General features: G+C 50.0%; 1 protein-coding gene across 3 annotated transcripts in view; it reads left to right on the forward strand.

The window, feature by feature from the left end:
• Positions 1–22,715, forward strand: part of HCFC1 (host cell factor C1) — a 771,113-nt gene that overhangs the window by 439,532 nt on the left and 308,866 nt on the right. For all 3 annotated transcript variants that reach the window (XM_069645438.1, XM_069645439.1, XM_069645441.1), the window contains exon 15: positions 17,242–17,380. In XM_069645438.1, the coding sequence (XP_069501539.1) occupies positions 17,242–17,380 (139 nt within the window). The remainder of the gene's footprint in view (positions 1–17,241; positions 17,381–22,715) is intronic.

Here is a 22,715-nt window from a genome sequence, read left to right on the forward strand (position 1 = left end):
CTTGGTGCCATCGCAGGACGCTCTGTTCATGGGTTCAGGGTCAACACGGTGCGAGCCTGGCCTCACCCTCAGAGGACACGATAAAAGCCATCCTGGGCAAGGTACAACGGCGGCTGACCATGGAAGTTGCCAGGGTGAGGTTAAAGTCCCTGCTCGGCATGTCGTCCTGCATCTACCTCGTTCAGCTGTGCAGGCTGTGGATAAGGCCGCTGCAAGTTACTCGACGCCCATGGATACAAGTGTCGGGAAGCTTCGAGGACAAGATCGCCCTCAACGAGATTCCGTCAAGCAATTCGGTGGTGGTGTCCATGCGCATCTAGCGGCAGGCATGGACTTTCAGACCCCAGCACATCAGGAGATGTGACGACGGACGCCTCCGTCATGGCCACAGGCCCCAGAACACACAAACCACACCATCTAGTGATGGGGGCAATGGGTCACTTGACTCACTTATGTCCTTTGGTCCCTGTAAACACAGGGACCCTGGCTGGACTCAGCCCTGGCACCAAAGGCGCCAGGCTCATATAGAGATTTAAGCAGGAACACTTTATTTCAGTGCAGGAGTGCTCTTACTTTATTTCAGTGCAGGAGTGCTTTTATTTTACAAGAACTTTCCCGGAGCTGAAAGCCTTTATTCCAGAGAACATCCTCATGTGCTGACTCATTGGGTGTGGCAGGCAGGCTGAACCTGGTGGGTGTGGCTTCAGAAGCTCAATTACATAAGCTGCTCCATCCTTAAGGCCTGTGCTTCGTGTTACTTTGCACTCGCGTGCAATGTGACGCTCCCCACCGCTTGCACCAGTTTACTTTACTTACCTTTTGAAACCAGGCGTTCTTCTGCATACTCGCCTCCAGGAAACCGGTGCTTCATCTCCTAACATCCAGTGATATTGATCCCGACGCCGCAGCACCGCACTCTGCATCCACGAACTCGGACACTGAAGGAGGGCCAGGTTAGAACATCCGTCCTAGGGCGGCGCCGCATTTGAACCCCGCGCGCCCCCTAGTTAACAATTTACCAGCTACTGTACCGCTGCAGCTTCGTTCTGCATTTCCTCCGTCTGTCGCCTCTAGATCCACAGCTTCTGCCGGGCCGGCAACATCACCTGCAAAGGAAGAAAGCAACAGAGCAAACCTCAAAAGTGGAACGGACAGCAATACAAGACAACAAACTTTACAATACAACAAAAGCATACGAGGAAAGACCAAGGCAAACGGGAACACTTATCTGAAGTATATAGTGGCTTAGTCGCAGCAGGACTGGACTACCACGCAAGGGACCAGTGAAGGAACTTGGTCCAGATCGTACAAGCGCCCCTGCCAGAAGCAGCAGGACGGAGTGCTCACCAAAACTAAACAGGTGAGCTTTCCATGGACTGCGCATCCCACGGGTACCACGGTTTGGGAGAAGGGGTCTGGAAGGGGATCAGGCACACAAGCTGGCATACTCACGCCCCCTATTCTCCATGCAGGAGCAGTTCCAAGCAGCATTGCCTGTCACCACATAAGCACAGAGGATGAAGACGGACCCGAGCGACATCACCCCTGGGAGGGCTGCAACCGTGGCCCAACGCCTCAGCAGAGACCAGGTGAGTGTAACAGCCTCCCTGGAGGAATGGGGTGCGCACACTGGAGATCTCCACGCAAGAGGCCTTCGGCTACCAGAGGAGAGGTCGTTGCACATCAACGTTCTGGAATTCCGGGCCATGTTTTGGGCCCTCATTTCATTCCTCTAGTCCCTCAAGGGCAAGGTGGTGCAGGTCTTCACCGACAACATCACCATGATGTTCTACATTCGGAAGCAGGAGAGGCATCAGATCCCCGGCCCTCTCCAAGGAAGCGCAGGATCTGTGGCACTGAGCCGTCACCCTGGGGATGTTCCTAGTACCCTTTCATTGGGCAGGAGTGAAGAACTTTTTTTTTTTGGTTTTACAGAAAAACCTTTACAAACAATCATTATTTAAAATTGTCAGATGAAACAGAAAAATTAAATACAAACAAAATAAAACATGAATAAGCTTACAGAAAATGATCTGAAAAAACCCCCGAGGTGAAAAAGGAAGATAGATCAAACTTGTCTTATTATGCTCATTTCGATGTCCTATAGATTAATAGTTCACAAGTATAGAAAATGTTTCCAAAACTTTTACTATTGCAGTAGTGAGCATAATTTCTTGACCAGTGATCAATCTATCCCAAAAAGAATCCTGTGATAAACTCTCCTCTCTAGTTACGAATCTCCCCAGTAACCGTCTTGTGTCCCAGGTACCTTCACACTCCAATAACAGATGTTTGAGTGATTGTAGATTCGGAGAGTCACAGTTCCTACAGAGTTTTTTGCTTCATCACCCTGGTTTCTTCGGGCCAGAATTTCCCCTGTATAAGCTATATTCAATCTAAGTCTGAGAAAATTATTTCTTATACTTTGTTCAGAGAATTTTTGGAGGTAGCGTGGGAGAGTACCAAGCTTTCGATCTACCTTCAAAAAGAGATTTGGTGGATTAAGATTCCTTACTCCGTCGATTGTTTGGATCCAATCGCTCATTTCTAGTTTTTTGACTTTCATAGGGTTTTGAATGAGAGTTTCTGTTAAATCCAACCTAAGCAAGATACCTCCCACTTTTTCCTCCAAACCAAGGAGTTGTTTTGACTTTGCTTTTTTGAGATGTTCATGTATGTCAAAATAGAGGGTGGTCACACTTGCTATTATATTGCGATATAGTAACAGGAGTTTCCAATCCCCTCGACAGCCCAGGGAAATCGAACCCAATTAAAATCTCAAACTAACGAGTGAACAACACTGTCGCCGACTCACTCAGCAGGGAGCTGCGCTCTTGCCACGAGTAAGAGCTGCGATAGGATCAAGTGGGTCTACTTTTTCGACGACGGTGCAATCCCTAGATCGACCTTTTTGCGGCGGCGAGGAACACCAAGTGCCGGAAGGTTCGCCAGCAGCTTTCCCCAGCCGGGGAGCATGGGGGGGGATGTGTTCTTTCCCCTGGGACGGCCTGTTCCTCTGAGTTTTCTCTGTTGCTTCTGCGACTCATCAGTCAACTCAGACGGTCCCGGTGCAGTATGCTCCTCGTCATACCGGCGTGGCCGAGGCAGATATGGGTCCCAGACCTTCTGGACATGTCGGCGTCCCCTCCAGTCAAGCTTCCAGTGGACGCAGACCTTCTGTCCAGGGAAGGGGGCACGATTCTGCATCACGACCCAGGGCCACTGAACCTGCAGGCCTGGCTCCTGCAGCACTAGAGTTCGGAGCATATGCGATCCCGGCGGACTGCCAGGGCTTCTTCGGCTCTTAAGTGCTACGGACATAAATGGAAGGGGTTCACCGCCTGGTGCTGTCCACAGAAGATAAGCCCTCTATGGATTACAGCCTCTCAAGTGCTGCTGTACTTGCTGTCGGGTCGTGCTGAGTACGCACCCCTCCTTCATGCCCAAGGTGCGGTCGGACTTCCATCTCAATGAGCCCTTGGTGTTGCCTGTTTTTTTTTTTCCCCCGTCGCCGGCTGAAAGGACTTTGCACTCGCTGGATGTGGATCGAGTGCTGAAGTTCTACGTGGACCGCACAAAGAGTTTTCGGAAGACATCACAGCTGTTTGTGAACTTTGGCCGTGTGAACCAAGGAAAGGCCCTCTCCAAGGCTTCCATTTCCAGATGGCTCTCCGGCCGCATCACCCATTGTCATCGGTTGGCAAACCAACAGTTGTCTGGCCGTCCGAGAGCCCATTCGACCAGAGCGATCGCTGCAAATTCAGCATTTGTCTGGTGTGGCCCTGCTGGACATCTGCAGGGCTGCTACGAGGTCGTCGACACACACCTTCATGAGATTCTACCTCATTGACCGGGATTCCAAGGAGGAGTCCAGATTCGGCCAAGCAGTACTGCGCAAACTGTTCGCTTAACGGTGAGCCTGGTGAGCAGTTAAGAGATGGTTAATGTTGAGTTGTTGAAATGCTTAATGTTGAGCCTTGCCACCTCCTGTGGTTGTGCATGCGAGCAGTATGACCCAGGGACCAGTGATTGGTTGTTAGGAGAAAGATAGTGCTGAAGTGAAACTGATTTTTTTCTTTACAGAAGATTCCCAGTCTGAAGATGGGGAATATTCATGAGCATGTCAATCTATGCCAGACCCCATGCTGGAGAACAACCGTTACAGGTAAGTAACTTGTTCCTTGCATTGACTCTCATAATGGATGCTAAATTGCCATGCTTTATACAGATTGTGACCTCCACCTCATTTTTGTGAACTTCAGCATTGCTAATCGAACATTATCACTACCGTCTGAATATTCTGTATTTCCCTAACGCCCAGTACGGCCTGATCTATTCTCACCAAATCATTTCCTCTGCGAATTGACTCTGCAAAGATGCCTTTTCACGTAGCGTGATTGGAGGAATGTCGCATTTACACTGTATTCTCTTAATGTGATTCTCCTTACTTCAAGACATGCATAATTTCCGTACACATCAACGGAATATACGAGCAAACTGACACCAACTACATGTCCGTTGAATCTTTGCGTATGACTGATGTACATTATACTTCTCCATATTGCCTTACCTTCTGACTATTGCATCGCCTAGAGCTTACCGGACTTAACTTGTTAGCACTGCTGATTTGTGCCTCTAGCCCATCCAGGAAACTGCACTATGGCGTTCTCATATGTATGATGTGGATAGCCACCTTTTGCACCAATTGTGGTATGTGATGCTATACAGAGTCTACTGCCATACAGACTTGCACTTTGTCATGAATTCTTGCTGCTCTCCACAGATTGTAAGAAGTGAACCCTGAGACATCTGAGTCACGTAGATATTTTCTGCCATTTCTCCCAATGTTTGTGCTCCACAGTGCTGTCATAACAATTCCACTGTCCACTGCTAGCATTATGTATCTGCTAGCATCAGGTTTTTGCTGTTAAAATTATTGTATGCTTCACTAGCTAGCATACTAGAAGAGTGTGCACCAGCCCCAAACAACTGTGAATACCTTAGGACTGCTCGGACTAGTAAGGGTATCCAGCTCTTTACAGTAACTATACCTACCAGTTTGTACCCTCGGCTCAAAGGTGACCATCCACCCCTAACCGTCCAATGTCGCTATGCCGCACCATTTCCGACCTACACTACCCAGTCAGGGCACGCCAACAGTATGGGTTTTATTCACACGCCACCCTCATACCGTAACACCTATCCCACTAATCAAACTAATTTACCATGCTCTCACTCAGAAATTCTAGACGCTGGGCCAGTCTAAGTTCCACAAACCGCCCTCCAATTACATCATCAAAACTAACCACCACCCTCAATAGTAACAACATCATAAACAAAACTTGTGTCGGAAACAAATCTCAAAACATGCCATGGTAAATCGCATTCTACAATCAACGGCACATCCACCCTCATTCCAAAACATACCGGAACAAACTGCAGTCAGCATCCAAGGACATGTTGCTCATCAAGGGCGCCCTAATCAATGCCAGATCCCTAGTGGCACATCCAACAGAAATAGCAGATCTGATCACTGCTGAGAACTAGGACTTCCTTGCTATAACCGAATCATGGCTTTATGCTGCCACTGGCCCTGCCCTCCTCCTAGCTATTCTTGATAACTATGAAATCATAAGAGCTGACAGAGCCGACTCTAGAGGTGGAGGCATTGCTCTCATTGCCAAATCTGACTTGGCTATGAGAATAAACCCCTCTCCAGCCATAACCTCTTGTGAACTACTCGCAGCTAAAGTACCAATCTCCAACTCTAGACACTTTAACAATATATCGAATATATAGACCACCAGGACCGATTGGGTCATTTGAAGAAGACCTCTGTAATTCTCACGGCGAATACTAAACTGACCTCACAAATTCTCCTGTTACATTTTAACCTAGGACTCCAGGATCCCAGTGATCACCACGTTCTAGAAATCTCTAATGCTCTTAACAGAACTGGGGTTTACCTAAAGAGTGACCCAAGCCACCCACGACCAAGGGAGAACCCTTGACTGGGTAGCTGACCACAACTGTAACATCTATCACATCGATAACACCTCAATCCTGGACTGATCACCGTTTGCTATCCTTCACCTTGCCAGCTAATATCTCCAAGGTCATTCCAATCGCTCCCTCCCTACTAGAAACAAAAAGAATATTACCGCAGATAAGCTCATTCTGCTCATCATGTCTTCTCTTAACCTACTTCGAAACTCAACGAGTCCAGATAACCTAGTAGATGCCTATAATGCTACATGACAAAAGCTCTCAATGTTCTTACTCCACTTTAGATACGGAAAAGCAAACCAAAAACACATTTGAACTCCTAGTTCACCCCCCATTTAAAAACTCTGAGAACAAAAAAAAAGCTTGAATCACTATGGAAACTCTTCTCCACTGAGGAAAACAAAACCAACTTGATCAACCTAGCTGCCTTTACAAAGAGGAAATAATACATACCAAACAAGAATCCTATGAGAGGATCACTAAAGCCAGCTCAATCTCTAAGGAACTGTTTACCATTCAAAGGAAAATGGAAGCTCCCATCCCTCAAAGACGAATGTCTCGAGGATAAACCCTGGTGCACAAGTATCCAGAACGCCTTACAGAACAATCTCCTTACTCCAAAGTAAGATTGCCAATAAAATAGCTAACCTACCCATCTTAGATAAGCACAGTACAGCAAACCTCCAAACCAGTTCAGCTTCTCCCAAGTCTCGTCACATGAGGTTGAAAATGTCATCCTCTCACTTAAACTGTCTAAGTGCCAAGGAGACAGTTGCCCGGCACAGATAATAACGGATTCCGCTAGAGACCTGGTGCCTTTCACAACTAAATCAATTCCTAGTTCACAGCTGGTATTGTCCTTTGCAATTTAAAGGAGTCATGGGTCTTAACCCTCCTGAAAAAACAGTCCCTGGATCCCTCAATCGCGACCAACCAAAGGCCAATCACCACTGTACCATTTTTACTCAAGATCATTGACAAAGTGGCTTGCATCCTAATTCAGGAGCACCTTGAGTCGCATCACCTCCTTGGAGCTCGACAGTTGGGCTTTAGACCTAATCACGGTACCGAGACAGCTCTACTAAACTTAAAAACACAGATAGATGAACTGAAGGGATGTTAGGCAAAGTTTGAATGCAGTACCCTCTGGGAACACTACAACCGACTACGACTCCAGGTATAGGCAACCCAACCTTTGGTATAAGCTTGTACTTCAATTTTGGTAGCGTGTTGAGCAACCAGGCTCCTCTCAAGGGGGGGAAATATGAGCTGTAGTGGAGTTAGAGATTCACAGTTACAGGTATTCAACAGTTACATGTATTCAAATCAACTCTTACACTCAAGATTGCCTTCTTCAGAAGGGAGCAATAGAATAATAACACACAAATATACTTGAATACTGTACACTTTGAGTTTCTGAATCAGACAAGACCCTTTTGGTATGGCCCACAGACCCAACCTACACCCACAGGTGACTTCAGTAACAAGGGTTCTGGTTACATTAAAATCTTACTGTTGGCATTCAGAACACACTTTAAAAGATGGTGAAAGGCAAAGGTTATTAGAACACAAGAGACCACAAATCCTCTTAAGCCGTGCAGATACTTTCAAAGTTCACTATAAGAGTCATTCAATTCAATAGACAAAGCCAAAGTTAATGGGCAAAAGTCTTGGATAGAATACAGCACTTCTGTAAATGGAAAAGTCTTTGCACAAGTGCTTAGGAGTCTTTGATGAAAAGAAGAATCGAATGTAGGGCCACAAGCTGATTAGACTTGTGAGTTGTGGAAGTTACAAGCAATTCTACATTAAGAGGTAAGTTCTCTTAGACTCTCTTAGACTTGTTGTACAGTAGCTTGGTAAAGAAGAAAAGATGCAGCTGATGATATCTGTTCCTATGCAGCTCTGCAGATCTGACTGTTCCTGGGCCTCAGCCATGGGGACATGAGGGAGGACATCGGGGGACTCCTGCAATGCACTAGTACTGTCAAAACCCGCAACCAGCAAACTTCACTTTCAGTGGCTGTTTCGCATTTCCTGGCTGTCCAGGTGGACTGTCCTTGCTTCTGGGGTCCAGTACGCAGCTGATGGGGCGCAGGCTTGGTCTGTCCTACTTTGTGGGAGTACAGAGGATCTTCCAAAAGCTTTAGGCCAGCTTAAAAGTAAAACGCACAATCTTGGTGTCCCTCTCCCTGGCTATACGGTTTCCTGGAGCAACTCTGAGGAAATTCAACCTGCTCCGAGGTGTCTGTGTTTGGAGTTAATTGGTCCCACCAACTCAAAGGGAGAAGTTGTACTTGCAGGGGCTTCTGCCGATGCGAACTTGGCGTTTTGGAGTGCCAGCAGGGCTTCACCAGGCAAACCAACGGTCCAGGAGGCATCCTCTTGAAGCTGCTCTTCGGTTCCTTCGTCCAGTGGTCGACTCTGCCTTCCAAGCCTAAAGACTCCTTTTATTCAGTTCTCTCCCATTTTTTCCAGCCTAGCTGTCACTCAGCCAGCCAATCACCACAGAGTGCATTTGGGTCTCCTAGGAAACTAAGCACAGGGAGTTTCTCCAGCATGGGGTCTGGCATGGATTCACATGCTCATGAATATTCCCTGTCGTCAGGCTGGGAATCCTCGGTAAAGAAAAAACCAGTATCAGTTTCGTTTCTGATCTGTCTTTCGTAGTAATAACCAATCACTGGTCTCTGCGTCATACTGACCACAGCCAATGACTGCCCTCTACCTAAGCACCGCCTCTGGCAGCCATCTTCAGATTTTTACCGCACGTTCATGTGTTGGGATCCTCGTGCTATTGCTCTCGAGCGTTAGTGCTATTTTTTCGCGCTTTTTACAAAAAACTTCGATTCTTTCGGTCAAAAGAGCCTCAAGCTCCACCGATCCTACATCCGATCAACGGGGACCCGTGTCGGATTCATCTGTGCCCCTCAAGGGTGAAGATTTCGTCGAGCTACACTTCGGAGGACTCCAGAAGCTTCTCAGGCCCGGTCTCGGAGATGGCCCAGGAGAAGGGAAGCTCGACGCCCGGAAAGCTGTTCAGGGTCTGCCCTGGATGCCAGCTGCAGAACGTCTTCAAGGAGGACGAACACTCTTTCTGCCTTTACTGCCTTCATGAGGACAAGAGGCACGTGGAGAAGGACTGTGCGTTTTGCGGCAACATGTCGGAACGGACCATGAAGGACCGCCATCAACGTCTCGCCAACTGGCTGGAGGGTAAGAGCCCGTCTGGCGAGAAGAAGAAGAAATCCGAGCGGTCTTCTAAGACCTTTGAGGGCGCCCCGGCGACGGGGGCCCAACATAAGGCCAAGCACCGCGAGTCCGCTGGCACCGGGAGCGCCGAACGGTCGGGCTCTACGGGCGCCAGGCAGGGCGCACCCTCCCCGGCACCATCAACCACGAGCCAACGCTCTGGGTCGGGTAAGAGGAAGGCCGAGCACCCGGCGAAGCTCCTGGAGAGGCCCCGGTCGAGCTCTAAGGCAGAGGAGGAGCGTGGCAGTGCCCCCTCCCTCAAGGATAAGGTGGTGAGCGCACCTAAGGTGGTGAAGGCCTTGATCCATCCGACCAAGCCCTCTATCGAAACGGTCGCGGCGGCCCTGGCTCAGCCTGTGGTGGCTGCACCAGTGGTGGCGACCTCAGGGCCCAGAATCTCCCTGCCTCCTCGGAGGGAGTCTTCCTTTGTGCCCATCGATAGGACCCCCGTGAAACCCTCCGTGGGGAAGAAGAAGGGGGGGCAGGGCGTCGTCGTAGAGTCGGCCTCAACCTCAGAAGAGGAGCTGATCGAGGTCTTAAGCCACGGCCTAGGCGTGGAAGAAGGCCAGCCCGTCGGAATGGACCCCGACGCAGGTGACGACGACGACATCGTCGAGGATACCGACGGGGCCCCTGCTCGCCCGTCGGATTCCCCTCTGCCAGCGCCGCAAGACAACTCGGCGGCCATTTTGTTGGCCATACAGTCCTTATGCTCCGAGATAAGGACGAGGCTACCGTTACCGACGGAGGAACCTCTCCCGTCGGGGGATCCAGAACCGGGACCTTCTGGTGTTCCCCCTACCAAGAAAAGAAGGATCCATCCACCACCTCCTTTTCAACCGTCGCGCCCCTTCCAGCCCTCCTCGCCGTCCACCCGAGGGGATGATACGGGGACTGACACGGCAGCGACGGGTACGGACGACGAGGCATACGACGAGGATTTTCCGTCGTCGCCTCCCACCAGGGCCTCTCCGCCCGACGAGATCGGATCTTTCCACTCCATGATCTCCAGGGCTTCCGAGCTTTTCCAACTCTGCCCTGAGGAGAAGAAAAAGGAAGGCTTCCTTTATCAGCGGCGCGAGGCCAAGAGGAAGACGGTCCTCGCAGTGCCTCTGTTGGACGACATTTGGGATGAGGGCCTTTCCCTCCTCAAGAACCCTTCCACGACGCCAGCTAGAAGAGACCGGTACGAGAAAAAGTACCGGGTCCCGGACACGGCCCCCCTATGCCTCCGGGCGCAGCCTACCCCGGACTCCGTCGTCTCCGCGGCAGCCAGGAAGAAAGCGGGGGGGGGTGCGGCCTCCACATCGACTTCCCCGCCGGACGGCGAGGGAAAGAAATTGGATACTATGGGGCGTAGAGTCATCTCGTCGGCAGCGACGACGATTAAAGCGGCCAACGCCTTGGCTATCGTGGCCCGCTACGACAGGGAGCTCTGGTACAAGATGGCTCCCCTGCTGGATTTTCTGCCGGACGACAAGAGGGCGGAGGCCCTTGAGATCCTGCAGGAAGGTGAGGTGGCCTCGGACCACGCCATCACCGTGGCGACGGACATCGCCGACACTGGGTTCCGCCAGCTGGGCAACGGCGTTTGCCTTCGACGTCGTGGATGGCTCAAAGCTACGGACTTCCGGCAGGACGTCCAGACCAGAGTCCTGGACATGCCCTTCGACGGGAACAACCTGTTTGGGAAGACAGTGGACGATTCCCTTCAGGCCATCAAGGCGGATACGGAGACGGCCCGGGCCCTTGGAGTCCTGCAACGACGGACGCCCTTTCGGAGCGGCGGAGGCAAGGGCACCTCCAAAGGTTCCGGCGGCGGTTTCGCTTCCTACCGTCAAGCGGCCCGCTCGTCGTCGCAAGAGGCCTACAGAGGACGAGGCAAGTCTAGCGGACCCCGCCGTCGTCGCCAAGGAGGTCAAGGCGGCAAGGCCGCGTCCAAGCAGGATTGAACCGGCCGTGGGGTCGGGCCCCCACCGAAGCACCCCGGTGGGAGGCCGGCTGGCGGGCTTCGTCAGCGTGTGGGAGTCCATCTCCACCGACCGTTGGGTGCTGGACGCCCTGGCCCGGGGCCACGCGCTCGAGTTTCAAAGAAGGTGCCCGCGCGTCCCCCCCCGTGGCCAGGAAAGAACTTCACGTCCCTCAACTTCTCCTGGAGGTAAAGGCGATGCTCAGAAAGGGCGCCATCGAACTCGTCCCAAAGAGGCTTCGGGGCTCCGGAGTCTACTCGAGATACTTCCTCGTGAAGAAGAAGACGGGAGGATGGCGCCCCATCCTAGACCTGCGACGTCTGAACAAGTTCATCAAGGCGCAGAAGTTCCGGATGGTCACCCTCCAGCACGTCCTGGGTCAGCTGGAGGAAGGAGACTTCCTATCGTCGTTGGATTTGGAGGATGCCTACTTCCACATTCCCATCCTAAAGGGGCACCGCAAATTCCTCAGATTCGTGGTCCAAGGGCGTCATTACCAGTTCAAAGCCCTTCCCTTCGGACTACGGTCGGCACCCAGGGTATTCACCAAGTGCCTTGCACCGGTGGCGGCGCAGCTGCGCCGCGAGGGGGATTCACGTCTACCCCTACCTGGACGACTGGCTCATCCGCGCCAAGACGAGGGAGCTCGCCGTGGTCCACACGGCAAGGACCGTCCAACTCCTCACGGACCTGGGATTCTCCGTGAACTACGCCAAATCCCACCTGGTGCCCGCGCAAGTCGCACTGTTTCTGGGAGCGAGGCTCGACACAGTGTCCCTTCTGGCCTCCCCGTCGGAGGAGAGGACCAGGACCATCTTGGGCAAGGTGCAACGGATGTTGGTGGCCGACGCGGCCAAAGTGAGGTCCATCAAGTCCCTCCTCGGGATGATGTCTTCCTGCATCTACCTCATTCCCATGTGCAGGCTCCGGATGCGCCCGTTGCAAGAATTCCTGGATGCGCGCTGGATCCAGACGACGGGCAGCTTCGAGGAAAGGATCAAGCTCGACGAGAGTTTCCGACGAGCGATACGGTGGTGGGGCACCCGCGCGCATCTGACGGCGGGCATGGACTTCCAGACCCCAGCCCACCAGGAGACTGTGACCACGGATGCCTCCCTGGAAGGGTGGGGAGCGCACACCGAAAATCTGCACGCAAGGGGACTCTGGCTCCCGACGGAGAAGTCCCTACATATCAACGTCCTGGAGCTCCGTGCAGTGTTTTGGGCCCTCAGGTCCTTCCTTCCGTCCCTCAAGGGCAAGGTGGTGAGGATCTTCACCGACAACACCACCACCATGTTTTACATCAGGAAACAGGGCGGAACCAGGTCCCCAGCGCTGTCCAAGGAGGCGCAGGACCTGTGGCATTGGGCCGTCGCCCAAGGGATTTTTCTGGTGCCGTTTCATCTGGCAGGGATAAAAAACACCATCGCCGACTCACTCAGCAGGGAGCTGCGCTCGTGCCACGAGTGGGAACTACGGCAGGATCTGGTGGATCGCCTCTTCCGACGGTGGGGCTCACCCCAGATCGACCTGTTCGCGACGGCGACGAACACCAAGTGCCGGAGGTTCGCCAGCAGGTTTCCCCAGACGAGGAGCATGGGCGATGCTTTCTCGTTCCCCTGGGAGGGCCTGTTCCTCTACGCGTTCCCTCCCTTGCCTCTGCTAATCCGGCTCGTCAACCAGCTCAAGAGGTCACGGTGCAGGATGATCCTCGTCGCACCTGCGTGGCCGAGGCAGATATGGTTCCCGGACCTTCTGGACTTGTCAGCGTCCCCGCCGATCAAGCTGCCGGCGGACGCGGATCTACTCTCCAGGGAAGGAGGCGCCATCCTCCACCACGACCCGAAGTCGCTGAACTTGCAGGCCTGGCTCCTGCAGCGCAAGAGCTTGGAGGATACGACATACCGGCCGATTGCAGAGAGGTTCTTGCAAAGGCCAGGGCGTCCTCGACTCTTAAATGCTACGGACACAAATGGAAGAGGTTCTCTGTCTGGTGCCACGCACAGAAGATTAACCCTCTACGGATTACGGCTCCCCAAGTACTGCCGTACCTGCTGACGCTGGCCAAAGCTGGTCTGGCACACGCGTCCATCAAGTTTCATCTTGCTGCGATCTCCCGATACACCAGAACCACGGGCCGGACGTCCTTGTGGTCTCATCGTCTGGTGAAAGAGTTCATGAAGGGACTGTTCAGATCGTTCCCGCCGGTGAAGGCTCCGGCCCCGGCGTGGGAGCTCAACGTGGTGCTGACCAAGCTCATGGGACCTCCGTTCGAGCCTCTGCACTCGGCCCCGTTGAAGTTTCTATCGTGGAAAACAGCTTTTCTTGTGGCCATCACCTCCGCACGACGAGTGGGAGAGATCCAGGCCCTTTCCTGCAAGGCCCCGTACTTGACTTTCCACGACACGAGGGTAGTGCTCAGGACGCACCCCTCCTTCATGCCCAAGGTACCGTCGGACTTCCATCTCAACGAACCCTTGGTGTTACCTGTGTTTTTCCCGTCGCCTTCGTCGCCGGCTGAGAGGACTTTGCACTCGCTGGATGTAGCTAGAGCGCTGAAGTTCTACGTGGACCGCACGAAGGGTTTTCGGAAGACGTCACAACTCTTTGTGAACTTTGGACCTGTCAATCAGGGGAAGGCTCTCTCGAAGGCTTCCATCTCCAGATGGCTCTCCGGCTGTATCATGTGCTGTCACCGGTTGGCAAACCGACCGCTGCCTGGCCGTCCGAGAGCCCATTCCACCAGAGCGATCGCAGCTACCACGGCGTTCCTATCTGGTGTGCCCCTGCTGGACATATGCAGGGCTGCTACGTGGAGGTCGACGCACACCTTCACGAAATTCTACTGCGTCGACCGGGATTCCAGGGAGGAGTCCAGGGTCGGCCAAGCAGTGCTGCGCAACCTGTTCGCCTGAGGTGAGCCTGGTGAGGAGGTAAGATGCTTAATGTTGAGTTGATGTGATGCTTAATGTTGAGCCTTTGCCACCTCCCGTGGTTGTGCATGTGTGTACTGCTATGTATTCTTTATTCATGAGCATGTGAATCCATGCCAGACCCCATGCTGGAGAAGGAACAAGTTACTTACCTGTAACTGTTGTTCTCCAGCATGGGTCTGGCATGGATTCACATGCGAACCCTCCCGCCTACCCCTCTGCGGCTCTTCACTTGGTCATACTGCCACTTCACGTGCTTCCAAATCTGAAGATGGCTGCCAGAGGCGGTGCTTAGGTAGAGGGCAGTCATTGGCTGTGGTCAGTATGACGCAGAGACCAGTGATTGGTTATTACTACGAAAGACAGATCAGAAACGAAACTGATACTGGTTTTTTCTTTACCGAGGATTCCCAGCCTGACGACGGGGAATATTCATGAGCATGTGAATCCATGCCAGACCCATGCTGGAGAACAACAGTTACAGGTAAGTAACTTGTTCCTTCGTGCACCTCCCTCACTTCCTGCCTACCCCAGACACTCTGGATCCAGTGGCTGGTTTCACTCCTGAAGCCTGCCAAAGACGAAATGAACAAAGAGACCAAACCCAGTTTGGTGAGCAGAGAAACTCTGTAGAAGGACCTTTCCACAAAGACATGGCCCAAAAAAAGACCGGGGACCATTTTGTCAAAGATGGCTCTGTGCAATTTTGAAAAAGATGGCTCCCGTGGTTGGCGTTACCGGAGCTGCGAACAGCCACAAACCATGGCAGTTCGGAATCAAACCACTGCCACCAGCCATTCTGTGAGGAAAGGGTAACACAAACATGTTGCATGAGCATTTAGACACCGGGGATACTAAGTAACCCCTCCAGCACTCTATTGTAAGATAGGGTGTGCTGGGTCTAGCAAGTACAATGCTAAGTAAAGTCAATTTCACTTTACTGCTCTGGGAAACAGTTTATCCGAGAGATGTTATTTAAACCTGAAGGTGCTGTATGACACAATTGTAAAAGATGATGCCTATGGAGTTTGTCAGACTCCATAACCAAAAGAAACAGAGGTATAATTGACACACAAATACACGAGAGAGTGTGGGAAAAGGGTGAAACCCTCTCCAGGTAAAAAAAAAGTCCTACAAATCCAGCAAAGTTGCTGGGGGTCTCTCCAGGCTGGATTACTGCAATACTCTGTACCTGGGGGCAAGCAGAAATATCCACAAAATCCAAATTCTGTAAAACAACGCTCTTAGAGCAGCTCATGGCATACCAAGGAGAGAACACATCCGACAACAGATCATATGGCTCTCTACCACAAACATAATTCTGCTCAAAACCCTATCACTAACGCAAATATGTCTTACTCATGCAGCTCCCATTTACCTCTGAGAGCATCACTAAAAAGTCCACCACACGTCCCACTAGCACAATCCATTCACCATGTCTGGTTGTGCCCAGATTTAAGCTAAAAAAGGCTGGGGGGGGGGGGTGACTAGTTTCCCGGTCATGGCAGCTCAAGCATGGAACGCCCTACCCCCCTCACTGAGATCCAACCAACCCTTCATGTTCAGGCGTAACACCATAAAGTGGCTTGTCACAAATGACACGAAGGGTCAGCCCTAGTCCTGCACATATGAGGATCTCTGCCATCCGCTTTGACTCTGCATAGTAACATCTTCCGACCACAAGGTAATTAGCTTATACCTGGATATCTGTATATGTATTCCTTACGCCTGCTTGCTTTGCATATCGCACTGTATCCATTGTTTCACTGTATCTATTGTATCCACTGTATCTATTGTAACTAAGCTTAAAGCATACTTGTATAACTTCTGTGCAAAAGGCGCCCAGCTGCTCTCGGGTTGGGTGCGCCATGCAAATAAACAGAACACACATAGGGGGTTACCAAAAGTACTTGCCTGCTTCATAAGATGTGATCTCTTGTTTTGTTCTAATAACCTTTTTCCTTTGACATATTCCCAAATCTGATCCTAAATGCAACAGTGATATATTAATGTCCCCACCACCCTAACTTTTGAAGTCACCCGAGGGTGTAGGCAGTGTTTGTGGGTCATCCCAAATGGGTACTTGCGGATTTAGAATTAAGAGTGTGTATTTTTGAAGTGTATTTGTGTTACTATTATATTGCCTCTTCTAAAGAAGGCTTACTCTGACTGTTAAATAATTGTTTAATCAAGAAACCTTGTGTGTAAGAGTTTATTTGCATACTTGTCACTGAATCTCTAACTTCCCTACAGCTCACATTGACCCCTCTTGACATGAGCCTGGCTGCTCAACATGCTACCAACCTGTGTAGTACAAACTTATACCAAATGTTGGGTTCCTATTGCCAGGAGGTCAGGGTTGTTGTAGTGCATCCAAAATGTACTGCATACAATCTTGCCTAACACCATTTTATTTATAGGTAAGGCTTGGCAACAAGTTTATTAGTATAGACCCTTTTTATTTTGACAAGACTCCATTAGTATGGCGTTCTTTTTTACTTTGATCGTTGTAGCTGGCTAGGCATTCATCAAACCCTTTGAAGTTCAATAAACAGTTGAAATGTGTTCACTTGTGTCTGTCTTCACTGTTTGATACCATGCCTCCTTTAAACGAGTATGTGTATGTTTGAAACTTTTCTTTGAGAAGTATCACTATGCATGGCTCGCCTTTGGGTAGCAACATTTCACCAAATATAAAATGAGCCTATGCTGTCATGCAGCATTTTACAGACAGCACCAGTTAATATTTTGTTATCCTTCACCATGGGGAGTCTGCATTTATTTGAGTATAAAAACCAAGGAATTCGCCCTGCAGGTGTAAGGATGTTTTAGAAATTGCCCGGCCTGCTGTTCGAAAAATATCCATTTCAACTGGGAGGAATCTTTTTTTCAATTGCATGCAACAGAGGCCAATGCTGGTGTTTAGGACTCTTTAAAACGCAATTTCACATTTTTTACTATGGTTAACTTTCTTTTGCTGTTGCAATTTTCTTGTAGTCTTTGGAAATGTATGATTACTTTGATTGCAACTCTGCATATAGCTTAATTTGACCCGTAATCATATGTTCACTGTACTGCAGGTAGTCCTGAAGGGAGCTCCTGGGCAGCCTGGCACCATCCTACGAACAGTTCCTATGGGTGGTGTACGTCTTGTCACCCCAGTGTCTGTTTCAGCTGTCAAACCTACTGTCACCACACTTGTAGTGAAGGGCACAACAGGTATGTATTTTTCTAAACCTTTTATCTTGTCAGTCACATTTGCCCAGCCATTTCATTCTGTTTAAATTTCCCTTTTGTGTTTGTATCTCTGAACTCCAGTGATTAGATTGTTTTGAATCAGAATATTTTCATTTTTCATCACATATGAAGGGGGTACATAACTGCCCTAGACATGTTATTATGCCTTCCGTGCTTTTGCTTCTGAATGAAAGGTTCACATAGCTCTGTTGTGGCTATCCGCACCAGCTCTCAAAGAAAGGTTCACATAGCTATGATGTGGCTATCCGCACCAGCTCTCTGTGGGTCCAAAATAATTGCCATTTAACATTAGATATAGTAACCAGTAATATAGTGTATTGTCATTCTAATATTCGTATGAATGGTCCCCTATAGTCCTGTTAGGATTTTTCTAGTTCTGTGTTTGTAAGGTGCCTGAAGATCAATTCACACCTAGTGTTTAAATGGGCTTTTAGACCTACCACTGTGTGGGGTTCTTAGGCTAACCTAGTGGATGAGCGAGAGCTTTTCATACTTGATCTTACAGAACTGTTTAGCGTTGGCTGAGATGTAAAGCAGACTTGGATCAGGGTTTTGGTAATAGGTGTATTTTACAATTAAAGATTGTTTAAAACAGTTTTCCTAAAGTCATACCAAGACTTCATAAAAATAATTTTTAATGGATCGTTTCAGCCTCTTTATCTTTTGTTGATATCCTTCCAGCTGCTTCGGAAATATTTTTCAGCAGGGGGCGCTGTGCGTCAATGTGGTTGACTCGATGTCACTTGAGGGCTTCCATCCGAGGGTCAATTTCATTGTCGGTATTTTAGGCAAGAATTGGTGCAGTCACACTGCGAGACTACACAAGACTTATCTGCTTGGTATTGGGTAACCCACCTGTTGGTATAGGTCTGTACTACACAAATTGTTAGTGTGACTGGGCAGCCAGGCCTATCTACAGCTGTACAAATGAAATCCGTAAATACAAGTAGCCAAGTAACACTTAAACTAAAAAGTTTTAGATGAGCGTTTTTTAAAAAGGCAAAAGATTGTAACAATACTAATAAACTTTGAAATTATTTTTCAGAATCAATAAAGCCAGTGAACAACAATCTTTGAATATGCTTAATACATTACTCCTACACCCTGAGGTGGTTTCAATCACATGGATATTTGCATTTCCATATCACACCAATATACTTGGTAGATTCGGAGTTGCAGAAACTAAAGGTTAAGGGACGTAAAAAGGTTAGAACAATTTCTCAGAAAACGTGAGTACAGATGTATCCTCCAATGAAGTCTAAGCCTTTCCCAGCAGTAGCAGTTTTTAAGAAGCCACAACCTATAGGGGGAATAAGCAACTCCAAAGCCAATGGATTTAGACAAGCGCCTTTAGGGAGCCAAGACAGCCAGTAATTTGACACGGTCTCATGCACTTCTTGGATTAAAATCTTGCACAAAGATAGTGTTCAGAAAAATCACTTGTAGGGACACAAGCTGTTAAGCCTGTGCAAAGGGAGTTGAATCAACTCAAAGTAAGCAGGTGCAAGTCTCAAGTGAGACAGCATGACTTAAGGCAAGAAGGCAAGTACCCCCTGTTAGGCAGAGTTTGTCTGCAGTACCCTCTGGGACCACTACAAGCAACTATGTCTACAGGTGTAAGCAAACCAACCTTTGGTATAAGTCTGTACTACACAGTTTTGGTAGCGGAGCTGAGCAGCCAGGTTTATCTCAAGATGGGAATGTGAGCAGTAATGTTACACAGAGGTCTACAATCAAAGGTGTTCAAATAAACTTACACTCAAGGTTTCTTTGATAAATACTTATTCATTTATTTCTCCAGCATGGGGTCTGGCATGGATTCACATGCTCATGAATATTCCCCGTCGTCAGGCTGGGAATCCCCGGTAAAGAAAAATTCAATTTCGGATTTGTTTCTGAACTGTCTTTTTCCTAAAAACCAATCACTGGTCTCTGGGTCTTACTGCCCCACCAATGACTGCCCTCTACCTAAGTCCCTCCTCTGGCAGCCACCGGTCCGGTGGGGGGGGGGGTAGCCCTAATCTTTCCTGAGTGGATTCCTGCCTCTATCATTCCCACTCAGACCTACTTCTCTTTTGAATGCCTTGTCTATAGGCTTTCTCTCTCGCCTACCCATTCTCTCTTACTGTGGTTACCATCTACCGGCCTCCTGGTCAAATCACCTCATTTCTCTCTGAGTGGGCAGACCTCTCCTCCTCCCTCCTGGCCTCTACCACTCAACTCCTCCTCCTCGGTGACCTAAATATACATTTAGACTCTCCTTGCTCCTCCTCCTGTAATCTTCCTTGACCTCTGCAACTCCCTCTCCTTTTCCATCCTCCCCTCTGGCCCGACTCACACTGCAGGGCACACACTGGATGTCTTGATCTCCTCTGACCTCCCCCTCTCTATCCCTCTGACCACTCCTCTCTCCTGGAGTGATCACTCCCTCCTCTCATCTCACCCTCTCTTCCCCCCCCCAAGCCAAGCCTACCCCAACACTGCCACCTACCTTCTCGGACATCCGTCCCATGAAGCGTGTGTCATTTGAGGCTTTTGCCGCCACTTTCTCTCCCCACCCCCACACCCCCTTCCACCTTTGGCTGTCTCTCATCCGGATACAGCCCTGTCTCTGCTCTACTCTTCAATTTCTGATACGCTTGATGCTCTTGCCCCTGTCATGAGGATCCGTTTGAAGTCCAAAGCCAAGTGCAATTCCTGGTATGACTCTGACCTAGCTACACTTAAATGTAAGTGTAGGGCAGCTGAGAGGAAATGGAGGACTTCCTGTTCATCCTCTGACAAACTGGCCTGTCGCCTGCTACAAAGGCAATACCGACTCTGTCCTCACCAAGAAGAGAGTCCATATTCAAGCTTGTGTATCTGCGGCATCTAACAACTCGGCCGAACTCTTTCAAATCTGCAAGGAGCTGGCCAACCCTGCTGCAGTCTCTACCCCCTCCTGTTGCCTCCCAGGCTCTTTGCAATGCCCTTGCCTCTCACTTCATTTCAAAAACCCAGGACATCCTGTCCACCCTCCCCACCCACACTCCTCCTCTTCCCTCCATCTGTGCTTGCTGACCCTCCTTTAGCCACCCTCCCATCATCCTTCTCGTCCTTTCCTCTTTTCACCCCTGACAAGGTTGCTAGACAAGTCCGATCTATGAAAGCCTCTTCAAAACAGGTTCATCCCTGTTCCTCCAAAACAATCAAGGACCACATTGACACCCTCGCTCTGGCCCTTGCTGATTTTTGCAACCACTCCTTTGCCTCTGGATCCTTCCCCTCCCCTCTGAAGCACTCCTCTGTCATTCCTCTTCTCAAGAAACCCACAGCTGATCCTTCTTGTCCAGCTAACTATCGCCCAATTTCCATTACTCCCTTTCTTGGCAAACTCCTGGAAAAGTTGGCCATCTCTCAGCTTAACCTTCATTCCAATTCTGTTGGCCGTCTGCATGACCACCAGTCTGGCTTCAGAGCTGCCAGAAGCACGGAAACTGCTCTCCTAAACATCCGTGAAGATCTGCTCACCAACCTTGACTCCAACATTCCCTCTGTCCTCATCCTCCTCGATCTCTCTTCTGCCTTCGACACGGTCAACCATACCATCCTGCTCAACCGTCTCCGTGAAAACCTGGGTGTCACTGATCGGGCTCTGGTCTGGCTGACCTCTTGCCTCTCGGGTCCAACTTGGGTCCTTCCTTTCATCTATCTTCCTCTCTACCTGTGGTGTTCTCCAAGGGTCTAACCTCTTGCCCTGGCTTTTCAACCAATACCTGGCAACTCTTGCCCACTGCATTGCCATTTTCTGCTCAAATTTCCAGTGCTACGCTGACGACACTCAACTCATTTTCAGGCTGCCCTCTGCCACCTCCTCTCCCTCTCTCATATCTGATTGCTTAACTGCCATTCAAGATTGGTGTGCCGCCAATGATCTCTGTCTGAATGCCAGCAAGACGGAGATCCTCCTCATCGGCACACCTTCACCATACTTTCCCCTCACTCTCTGGCCGGCCTCCCTTGGCCCTCCTCCACCCCACCTGCGAGGCTAAGAACCTCGGGGTCATCTTTGACACCACTCTTTCCTTCGCCGCCCACATCTCTGAGGTCCCTAAAAAGTCAAATTTCCGACTGCACCTCCTCAGAGGTACTCTGCCTTTCCTCTCCTTCCCCCAGAAGCTCATGGTATCTCAAGCTCTGGTTCTCTCTAGCTTGGACTATTGTAACAGCCTCTATCTAAATCTACCTGCCTCTACTCTCCGCCCTCTGCAACTAATCCAGAACAGGACTGTGAGAGTTGTCCTTGGCCTCAAGCCCTGGGATCGTATCTCTCCAGCTCTGAAATCTCTCCACTGGCTTCCAGTGGATGCAAGGATTAAATTCAAAACCCTCTGCACTGTCCACAAGGCTTTCTGGGGCCTGGGTCCAAATACCTTCAGCTATCCCTCCGCAAATACCTCCCCTCTCGAGCTCTTCGCTCCTCTACCTCCAACTCACTCAGGGTCAGTCGTTTTTCTACGAAATGAGCTGGGGGTAGATCTGTCTTCGGCTGGGGCCTCCCTCTGGAACAGCCTCCCTGCCACTCTAAAACTTGAGGAGAACCATCTCCAGTTCCGGAAGCATCTCAAGACCTTCCTCTTTTCTTCTGCTTTCGATCCTCCTCTCCTCTGCTGATCTGTTCTCTCTTGGCACCGTGCACCTGGCCACCCTCTCTTTTGGGCCCAGGTACCTGCTCATCCTGCCACCCTCCCGCACTGTCTCCGGACCACCCCTTGCACTGGAGGTCTGTATCTGTACCCATACTGCCCCGCCCCCTTTTTCTTCCTGCACTTATCAGACCTACCCTGTCTGCTGCCTTAAACCTAGCACTTGCAAATTGCTGGCTGCATTACCACTGTTTGTTGCCTTTATTATTTATTTATTGTTATTTATCTGTTTCTCCTCTGCTTCGTACTTTCTACCTCTCCCCCTTCCATGCACTTTTCCCCTCCGCCCTCTCCCATGCACTTGCGCATTCTCAATGTCACTGGGCCTAGTAAGATTGCTGTTTTGTTCTCCCCTTTTCCCCTCCCTTGCCTTGTCGCGCTCTGAAACACTTGTGTACGAGTGCGATAGAAATAAAATATCAATCAAACTTTAGATTTTTACTGCACGTTCAAGTGTTGGGAGTCCTCATGCTATAGCTCTTGAGCTTTTACTCCGTTTTGTGATTTATTTATTTTTGTTTATTTATTTTTTTTCTAAGTTTTGCTCTATTTTTCGGTCAATCGAGCCTCAAGCTCCATCATCTAACGGGGACCCGTTTTTCAGAACCTTC

This window comes from Ambystoma mexicanum, chromosome 2p, assembly GCF_040938575.1.
Source record: "Ambystoma mexicanum isolate Mex_15411 chromosome 2p, UKY_AmexF1_1, whole genome shotgun sequence".
Lineage (NCBI taxonomy): Eukaryota > Metazoa > Chordata > Amphibia > Caudata > Ambystomatidae > Ambystoma > Ambystoma mexicanum.